General features: G+C 33.6%; 1 protein-coding gene across 1 annotated transcript; it reads left to right on the forward strand.

Annotated features, from left to right (window-relative positions):
• The first annotated feature begins 6,545 nt into the window (after positions 1 to 6,545).
• On the forward strand, positions 6,546 to 11,286 carry LOC122583537 (putative E3 ubiquitin-protein ligase LIN-2). Its single transcript, XM_043755931.1, has 7 exons — positions 6,546 to 7,886; positions 8,015 to 8,236; positions 8,325 to 8,968; positions 10,073 to 10,217; positions 10,310 to 10,561; positions 10,685 to 11,000; positions 11,092 to 11,286. The coding sequence occupies exons 1-7, from the start codon at positions 6,546 to 6,548 to the stop codon at positions 11,229 to 11,231; spliced, it is 3,060 nt and encodes a 1,019-aa protein (XP_043611866.1). The 3' UTR covers positions 11,232 to 11,286.

Raw genomic sequence — 11,286 nt, forward strand, 5'->3', positions numbered from 1 at the left:
AACATTTCGTGTCCGTTAAGTCTTTAGATGATTCAATGCGTTTATGTGTTTAATATGCTCTAAATGCAAGGTTATAACGCCTTAATGATTGATGTGTATCATTGTTTAAAGGTATACTTTAATGCCTTTAGATGTGTTTGAAGTGTTTAATGTGTTATAAGTATTCCCAATAGGTGTTTTGAGCTAAATATGAGCTCTATGGAAGTTCACAAACTAGTTTTGACTTAGGTGGAAACCTAGAAACGGGATTAAGGGTTTTGTATCAGTTCATTTGCCCCTTATTACAGAAAACTAATCTTCTCTTTGAACCCTAAACCACCTTTTAGCCTATATCAATCTTCTATGCGATTTTCTATCGATTTTGGGTCCATTAGGAGCAATTAATCACTTGTAAATCGATCTAGTAATTATCTTCAAGGTAAGGATTGTATTCTCCACTAATTTTAGGTCATCCCTATCTGTTCATCTCGTTCATACTTGATCTTGATTGCATTCATGAAAAGGTACGCTAGGGGGAATATGACAATATGAAAGAGGTTTCAAATAGAATCTAATCAACCTGATAGAACATGGGCCATGGCTTTTGTGCAGCGAAGAATAGATACATCAAAGCTAAACCCGATATAGTTCAACTTTTAGAAGTGGTTTGGTGAACCATAGTTTTTGTGTATCAGTGCTTAGAAGTAGTAAAGTGGGATTCTCAACAGGTCACTTTCAGTTAAGTTCAGAACAAATTAATAGGGGAACAATATACTCTCTTAATACACTCAAGATATAGCTGAACAACCCGTTGACACAAAAGTTTACGAGAAATCCCGATGGGAGGAGTGATGCCTGTGGGAGGAGCGGGTATAGTAGATATGCCAGTGGTGGGTGTTTCGCGGCCGGTTACAAAGGTTATCATTACGAGAAAGAAAGTTAAATTGGAGATCATCATGATGGATATTTGATGTTATTGAGTGAGTGAATGTGGGAAACTGGGATGTATATATAGGGGGTAAAGTATTGGGAGGGGGGGGGGGGGAGAGTGTGTTGTCTTTCCTCATCTTCACTTTCAATATTATCAAGTCTCTTGATTTAATTTTTATGCATATAATTTTAGTCACATGTATCAAGTAAATTAACTATCACTCCGTACTTCATAACAATTAACTTTTCAATTAACCTAATATGTTGAGAAATGTAACAGATACTCGGAGTGATTGGTAGCAATATAATCAACTAAATTATAGTAATTTGGGTTGCTACTTGCCATTAATATTTATATAGTTTTATATGGGTTGTTGGGTACCAAATACATTTGAGCATCTATACAACCACCATGGATTTTTACAAATTGCCACTTCTGTAGCCAAGAACCTAATCGAGCTAACATATGCTTACCCACTTTTACACACTCCAGTAATAGTACTAATCCAACTAGAGACATGATTGCCGAAACAAAACTTAATTATAGTAAAGAATTAATTGCCAATTATCTAAAAAAAGTTGAAATATCAATCTCATTTAAGATCAAAGAATAAAAAAGAAAATGCCATTTTTAAATGAGTTGTGCACTCTCTTGAAATTCATGTCTTCTGACGAATTAAACTATACTCTTACAAAGTGAAGTCCCAACCAGTTTGGCGTATATAAGGTTGACAAACAAGACGATTTAGCTTTTGTAACAAGATCGAACTAATGTATGACTAGACCAAGCCATCAATATATAGTCCCAAACCTCTTAATGGGGTGACCACGAGTGTGTGTGTGTGTGTGTGATTTAATGGTGATTGTGCGTATGGATTGTTTGTACGCGTTGTTGTTTTTAGGTGTAAAGTTTGAATGTGTTTTTCTTTCACTATGTTAAATGGGGTACTTTGTAGATTTTCATTTTATTTTTATTTTTTTGTTGTAAAAAATGGGTTTTGATTTTTTTAGGAATCTTTTTAAAAAATGGGTTTTCTCAATTATGATATATATCCTTACATGTTACTTGTAAGATGAAAACCATGAAACCTTTTTTGATTTTTCTTTTATTTTCTCATTATAAGCCCATTTTGTAGCTAAATCAAGCTAGCATATGCTTACCCACTTTTACACACTCCATTAATAGTACTAATCCAACTAGAGACATGATTATCGAAACAAAACTTAACTATAGTAAAGAACTAATTGCCAATTATCTAAAAAATTTTGAAATATCAATCTGATTTAAGATCAAAGAATAAAAAAGAAAATGCCATTTTGAAATGAGTTGTGCACTCTCTTGAAATTTATGTCTTTTGGCGAATTAATCTAAACTCTCTTGAAGTCCCAACCAGTTTGGCTTATATAAGGCTGACAAACAAGACGATTTAGCTTTTGTTACAAGATCGAACTAATGTCTGACTAGACCAAGCCATCACTATACAGTCCCAAACCTCTTAATGGGGTGACCTCGAGTGTGTTTGTGTGTGATTTTATGGTGATTGTGCGTATGGATTGTTTGTACGCGTTGTTGTTTTTAGGTGTAAAGTTTGTATGTATTTTTCTTTCACTATTTTAAATGGGTTACTTTGTAGTTTTTGATATATTTTATTTTTATTTTTTTTGTTGTAAAAAATGGATTTTAATTTTTTTAGCAATCTTTTTAAAAAATGGGTTTTCTCAATTATGATATATATCCTTACATGTTACTTGAAAGATGAAAACCATGAAACCTTTTTTGATTTTTCTTTTATTTCCTCATTATAAGCCTATTCGCATATGTTTTTATCTATAAAAGGTCAAATAAGTGAAATCAAATAATAAGGTGAGTGAAAAGACAATTAAATACGGAGTAATTTTATTATGGGAAAATGATCGGTACAACAAATTGTACCCAAGCTTAGGTACTATACACACAAACATGCCCCCTGATTTTACACCTTTATCCTTCAATTTATATATGTATCAAAAATGCCCCCTGATTTTCAACTTGGCTGTACCCTGTACGTATGATATCCCCTTTTATTATATACTCATAGTATTTTGAATTCACAATTCACATAAGTAAACTTTTTTGAGCATTTTATAACAAACATGTAAAGGTTGTTACTTAGGTAAACTTTTCTTCATAGTAAACTTTTCAACAGCATAGTTGGATCAGTGGTAAACACCCTTGCCTCTGGAGACAGAGGTCATGGGTTCGATCCTCATCCCATGCAAAGGTTGGAGGGCCTTTTATACCATTTAGGTAGAAACTGGAAGTAGCCTCTTTACTTAGGTAGAGGTAAGGTCTGCCTATATCTTAACCTCCCCCATAGACCGTCAAGGTATTAGGGCTCAAAACCCGCAGAAGGCAGCACTGAGTAGTTACTTACTTACTTACTTTTTTTTTTATATATAACAAAAATGTAAATATAACTTTTAGTGTCATCTTTAACAAATTTTTGGTTTTACAAATACCAAAACTACATAAATTCTTTAACATATTTTGGTTTTAAAAATTTTAATTAAAATATTCGGGTTAAAAGTCGGGTTAATTAGCTAGTAAAAACAAAACACAATTGAGGTATAGTTAGCATTATTGCCTTGATGATAAGTCTTGATCAAATATATGGTTGAGGCCTACTAGGTTTAGAGAAAACCAATAAAATTGGGTCTGGTTGAGGCATATTGGCCTGGTTGTCATGTCCATTCTTTAAAACCTCAAAATTTTCTATTTTAAACTTTATACCGGAATTATTTACTATTTTATAAAATAAATATTTAAAGTCTTAATTTATCATGCTATTTTATAGCAAATAACCAAAGTCTTATTTTTTAAATATTTTTAATAACATAGTCCTTTTAAATCATTTATATCTAAATGCCTACCACATATAAGTTAATGCCCCTTAATAGCGAACCCTCGTCATGGGTTGTCATTCAACACTTTCTTTTTTCAATTTTACATAAATTATTTATTATCACGTATCAGTTGAATATCAGCCTCATCCTTAAGCTTTGACGAGGATAGAAGTATAGAACCTATAATAAAAATTGAGTTTGTTAAACTTGTAGACTCGTACTCGTTGAGGCCGATGTTTATAAGGGATCTTCTAGGCTAAATCTTGAATGTTTTGACGTTTTTACTTTTACCACCAAATCGTTGGCGTTATGTCTTAGCCGTTATAGAGGACCTTACTTTTACGATGGTGTCTCGGGCCAAATCGTGGCTTCATCTCTCCATGGAGATGGCCAGAATTTAAAAATAGTGTGTCCATGTTGTTGAAATTTGAATTTGGTGATTTTTAGGATTTATAACATTTTCATTAAATGTAAAATTCATTTTGTTTTTTAAAATATGAAAATGATGTAGTTATGTGACTGAGAACTTGAGAATTCGGTGAGAATCTTATATATATTATAAAACAGTTGAACTAATGACTTATTAACCAATCAAATCGCTCAATTTTATTAAATTGGTTCTCACTTATGTCATCATTTAGATTTTACTACAAATTAAAAATCCTAATAATCATTACAAATTAAAAATCCTAATAATCATTATCCAAAATATTATTATATTAGTATCTATATTAATCTTTAGGAAAAGTCTCATTAATTTAAACTTTTTTTGTTTTCCATCAATAATTTACGCTTTTTAACCTTGAATACTTAATTTATATTTATTTTTAATCATCAACTTGAGTAGTTTTTTTTTTTATAATTTTTTAAAGAAGTTACAAAAAGTATTTAATTGTTAAAGATAGAATTGTCACACAAGTCAAGAGTCCTAATTGTTATCAAATAATGACCGTGCTCAGCGTCTGTGGTATTTTCGTCTTGGTGTTCAGCTTTCTGGGAGTACAGTTGCAGATCACAGCCGACCGTGCTCGCGGGTGTAGTTCTTCTTTTCTGAAACAGAATTTTTCCGAGCTTCAATTTAACTTTTTCAAGGTCTGAAACCTATAGGATATGTCTAATATAACATATTAAGGTGTTCTAATTCGTTAGATTTTGAATTAGAGCGTTTTGAGTTTTTCACATTATTTTAGTTTAAAATTTTTCCAAGTATGGAAGTGGTCAAACAAAATCAACAAAAAAAAAATGGTCGAGTCGATCCCGGTCTTTTCAAGTTTTAAAAGGACTCGACTCGACTCGACCAAAAGATTGGGAATTTTTTTTTGTTCTGGCCGTAAATTTACGGCTTAGTTACAATTGACCGTAAAAACCTAGCCATAAAATGAAAATAGTCCTAATTGTTATATAATTATCATATGATAGGTGATTGAAAATAAACTTATTCGTTAATGGGTCCGTATCATGACCAAATACATATAATTGAATGTCAAGTACATGACCACAATTATGTTTATAATTTAATTCTTAATTATCTTTCATTAAACTATTACATTATGAGTACAATTGGTTTCAAAAAATTATATAATATGAGAATTATTGTAGCATGTGCATTGTGTAATGACTACGACAAATGATTTCATCAATATATCTCAGCTAATAATTACAGTAATGAATCTGTTATTATTGTACTACAACTGGCAAATTATAACACTTAGAAAACCTGTGATTATTGTACTACAACTTGCAAAGTATAACACTTAGGACCGTATATCTTCAAATTTATAAGATTTCATGAATTAAATGTATGAAGATCTAATATTGATAATATAGTGGTGGTAATATAAGTGGGGTGAAATTATTTGGCTAGAGATATGAGAAATTGAGATCCTCATTAGCGTATGGCTAAATACCACGTAATCGTTTTAAGTGGCCGATGACCATATCGACCAATACTAAACATTACAGTTGACCTGTAACAAAACAAACATCATTTTATATTGTTGACCATTTCTATAACAACAAGGGCGGCAGTTGACCTTTAAAAAACAAGCTTCAAACATGGTGTTAAATTCATTAGGCCTGCATTAACTTTACCAAATGAAATCACAATTTAAATCTGTCACCTTCCATTTGTCTGTTACACCTTTCACCATCACTATCTCTTTTCAAATTTTCTCAACATTCATATATCAATGCTGCTCCGAGCTCTTTATTTACTCACCATTTCAATCTTTATATTCATGCTACATTTGGTTCTTGCTCATATATATCTAGAATATATCAAGTGTAAGTTTTTTTTTTTTTCAATTATGTACATCAAGTTCTCTATGTGTGTGACAAAATTTTGAATTGAAATTCATATTGTATGTATTGGACCAAATCTTGTATGCAGTTTCCAATTTCTAAATTCTGTCCGTGTATTAAACTTTTAATTCATTATTATTGTATATACATGACGTCTTATAACCTGTAACTATAATGTTAGTAATGACATAGTGTAGGTTGTGATGACGTACGTCAACACATATACGGGTTGGGTTACCAAATAAAGACTAAGTTAGATAAATGCAATATTAATGAATTGGTAAAATTTGACACATAGAGTAGCCAAAATGACAAGTTAGGATTCATTTTGGTGCACTTATCCCATTTTGTTAATGTTGAAATGACTTCATTTTTCTTCTTTTTTTTATTATTTTTTATTTTGGTTGGATATAACTTTATAGGCAGAATCGTTTGGAAGACTTTAAATTGCTATGTCTTTGGAGGATCTTCTAGCTGATGAAGGTTTTAAGACATTCAAGGGAAGAAAATCGAGGACAATTAGTAGAGCTTCTACTGGAATTGTGTCAAAAAGAATACCGGTTTACCCACCACGAGATGAACATAAACAGGGTTCTTCAGTTCGTTTAAGAAAGACTGAAAGGGCGTATTCTGATGTTAATCGATATGATATGAGTGTTAAGTCTCCATTGACTGATTTAGTCAAGGGTCGGCGATCATTAGATGTTTTCAAGAGGGAAAAACTTGTAAAAAGATCTACAAATGGCACGAATGGGAAGCATATTAGAAGCCGTTCTCAAGAAATACATGTTGATATTGAAACTAGTACCGAGTTGTCAAAGCCATCTTCTGTTGGTGAACTAGCTCTTGATGAGTTAGCGATTAAAGCCATTATTCATATGCTGAATGTTCATACTAAACGTTTTATCAAAGACCGAGATTTTAGGACATCACTGCATCATAGTTGTCTTGATTTGCTTATTTCTACAGATCTTAATGATGAAGTCAAAGTTATAACCAACCTTGAACAAGCCATAGAATCAGTCGAACGTGCCACAGAAGATCAGGCTGATCCAAAGTCATTAAAAAAAGCTGCTTTACAGCTTAGTGTAATCACGGGTCTGAATAAAAACGAGCTAAAAGATGGGTTTACATCCGGGATATCCAACTCTGTTTTATCAAATTGTGGTCATCTTTACCTTAGTGTGATATATTGTTTACAAAATAAAGAGCGGGTTGCAGCCAGACATCTTTTACAAGTGTTTATTGATTCCCCTTTCTCTGCGAGGACGACGTTGGTTCCTGAATTGTGGGACAACATTTTTCACCCTCATTTAGTGCATTTGGATGACTGGTACAATCAAGAAATTGATTTTCTTCTGGATGATGCAAGTAACCCGAGGAAGTTGAAGAAACTTAAGAAATTGTATGATGAGGTTTTAGATACTGGGACCCACAAATTGGCGTTGTATTACAAGGACTGGCTCACGGATGGCATGGAGGCGCCCTTAATTCCTACCATTGATGTTCCATCAGTTTCTTTTCGGGGAGTTCAACGAGGAGGTTCACTTGTACATGGCTCTTTAGATTTCAGTACCCCAGCCAATGCATTTACACCTGAACATATGGTCACGAAGAATTTAAACGATTCGGGGATCAAGCATGCATCAGTAGCTGGTGATGTTGAAGTTCATCAGACTATGCAAATGTCGGATGATGGATCTTTGGTTGAAAATAAAATGACAGTGATACACTCTTTGGAAGAAAGGGAATACAAGGATTTGCATATCAAACAATATGGTGAAGTCCATCATGTAAGTGTAATATTATCTCTTAATTCTTAGATGATTAGAAAACTTCAAACACTGAAACATATCCTTATTGAATTTAGACATATGCTATCTGTAGACTAGAAAAGCGATAACATTCTTGAATTTAGCAGGAAGCACTAGGTGCCCGAGAAACAATGGAATTGCTTACAGAAAATGTCTTAGGAAAATATAGAAATGGCATTCTGCAGCAAGAATGTAGGAACGTCACCAACATTTTACAAACCCTTTCAGTTTCAGAAGTCAATGAACTTTCTCTAAAGATGCTACAGAAATCTGTTTTTCAACAAAATGAGAGATCCACCTGCCTGCCGCATCTTGATAATGCACATCCGGTAATTGTACCAACACAGCTACCAGAGTATGTAAATTTCATTTATTGTCTTCAATCCTAACTTTAAGTTTATGTTATTCGAAATGTAGCAAATTGAAACAAGGCCTATTAGTGGAGAAAGGGAACGTTATTTTTTTGATATCCCTCAGGATTATATATGCCCTCTAACTGGACTTATTTTCAAAGATCCAGTGACCTTAGAGACTGGTCAAACCTACGAACGAGTTGCTATTGCAGAATGGTTCAGTGAGGGAAACAAATCATGTCCTGTAACCAATGAAATTCTGGAATATCATAAGATACCACGTACAAACTTTATATTGTGTCGAGTCATTGATAAATGGAAAGCGGAGTACTCCAGAAATATATTAGCTTTAGCATGCCAGTTGGAAGGAAGCCCCCGGGAACAAAAAAGTAAAGACGAAGAGGCTATATTCATATTAGAGAAACTTTTTACTCTTTTTGGAGAAGGAGAAGATAAAAGAATCGGCAAACAACTTATTGCATTTGGTGGTTTACAGTTTCTCATTAAAAAGTTTGAATATGGAGATATGGACGAGAAGACTTGCGTGGCTGCATTGTTGTTATGCTGCATTAAGGCTGACTCTGGTTGTCGTATAAACATGACTAGAAGTATTGAGAAGACCTGTTTGCTTGAATTACTTCACTGTAAGGAAACAAAGTCAATTGCAAATGCCGTGTTGCTGCTCTTTGAACTGATCTGTCTTAACAGGTTTGTTGCTTTCACTTATTTTAAGATTCATTTCTATCTTCATAGCGTTATGTGATCCACATAGACCTATAGGTAAGTTAGATAACAAGATAACCAACTTCATCCAGATTTCTATGCTAGGCAACCACCTTACTCCTGTCTCAATTTAAATGTCTTGTTTGACTTTTTGAAGTCTTTGTTTTCCTACTTTGACTTTTAATATCTACTCTAAAAGACCTATAAACTAGATTTCCATTTAAGTTAAATACCTAAGATATCTGATGTTTAGATGCCGTATCAGCACCACATCAACCTCATGTAAGAATAAAATGAACGTTGTCAAAGATTACTGATACGCCAGCTACTACATCTTTGTTTTTGAGCAGTAACCAGGTCCTATTACCATAAATCAAGATTTGAAAGCTTACTGGTTGGGCATTTTTTTCCTTTAAGTTTGATGTTTTTTCTGATTAAAAATAAGTTGGATACTTAAAATAGAATCGGTTACTTTTTCATGCAATTGGTGTCGTTCCTAATTCCTATAAGATTAAAGGCAAGGCTATGGTTATTTGCAAGGCAGTCAACGGATCCAGTGGTTCTCAGAAAACTATCAATGGGATTGTATCAGTTTCTGATAGACTCCTTTTGACCCGGTTGCAAGTAAAGCCCATACAATGGGCACATGCAAATAAGAGGCACCAATTTCGGCACATGTAGTTATATGTGAGTTTATCCCGAGTATCTTTTATCGGTAACATGTCATACGACTACAAGAAGTTTACTAGCTAAAAGAAACATGTTAAGAAGGGTGGAACGGGTCAAAAGTCAACCAATGTGTATAAACCTACTAAAACTACTATATTTACAAGTTAGATGATTATTGAAAAAATATAACATTTGTTATCAGTTTGACCATTAGTTATTTATATGTAAGTTCAAGAAGTGGGACATAAAGAGTGTTTCAGGTCAACCCAATCCAACTCGATTTTTACAAGCTTACCCTTTTTGACCCATTACCCAACTTTTCAACCTGCTAATTTTCAGCTTTACTTGTTATATTCATTCCTTGATTTGTCACTGGTAGGAATCTTATGAAGATCATATATATTGTTGGTTATTTTCCAGGAGAAAGGATGTCCATTTTTTCTTGAATGGCTTGCAGAAGGAAAGTATAATGAGCTCAATGCACATTTTACTGGTCTTTCTTCGTGATTGTCCACCTGAGCAAAAACCCTTGATTGCCGTGCTCCTGTTACACTTGGATCTTATGGTATATATAATGCACAAGTTTCTGCAGTATATATATCCGGAAACAATTTATTATGATAATATCTGTGTTTATATTTATTCAAAATGTGACAGATAGATCAACAAAAGTATAGCATATATAGAGAGCAAGCTGCCGATTTCATTACGTCAGCTATGAACACTAGTTTTGTAGATGATACAGTCAGAGTGACATGCTGCAGAGCACTCCTTATTTTGGGAGGACGTATCTCTTTCTCTGGGAAGGTAATGACTGAAGATTGGATCCTAAAGAAAGCCGGTTTCCTTGATGGTCCTGAACTGGAGGCACAAGAAGATGAAGTAACAGTCAAAGATTACATATTGAAGGTAATCGTGATTTTTTTCCTTTCTAACAATCTGTTTTCATTCGTAGGATAAAATACATTTGTAATTCTTATTATCTTATATCATGCTAAAATGATCTGTTCTAACATTGGTCACCGGTTACAGGAAAGCGAGGAGGAGGATGTGGCTGTTAACGATTGGTTGATGAAAATGTCAGCATTCCTTCTTAGTGATAGGAAGACGTCATTTTTACATTTGCTATCCCGGTGCTTAAAGTCTGGTCATAGAGATATGACAAGGGTCTCCTTGACAACAATGACATGGTTAAGCTCTACTCTGGCTTTTTTACCTTACTATAAATCCCGGGTCTCAGTGTTCTCAGTTGTCATCAATCAATTGAAAGAAAACCTTAAAGACGGTGAAAGTGTAGAGCACAGAATTCTTGCAACCATGTCCCTGTTAAATTTCAGTAAAATTCCAGGTTGGCATTTACTTGAGCCATTTTTGATGTGTTTATTATTGCCATGTCTGACAGTATTGTTGTATTATCTTTGAATGTTTATTGTTTACAGAATGCAAAGAGCTATTGATGACGATTGCAGATGAGATAATAGTACCTCTCAGGGACCTTTGTGAAGCAACTTGGATGGCAAAGGAGTTATCTGCTCTAATTTGTCAAAAGAACATTGATAGTATAAGAGGGCACAAATGAATGCCGACGTCATCTTTTTTTCAGGCTATAAATATAGTACTGCAACTTGAGGAAT

The sequence above is a fragment of the Erigeron canadensis genome, chromosome 9, assembly GCF_010389155.1.
Source record: "Erigeron canadensis isolate Cc75 chromosome 9, C_canadensis_v1, whole genome shotgun sequence".
Classification (NCBI taxonomy): Eukaryota; Viridiplantae; Streptophyta; class Magnoliopsida; order Asterales; family Asteraceae; genus Erigeron; species Erigeron canadensis.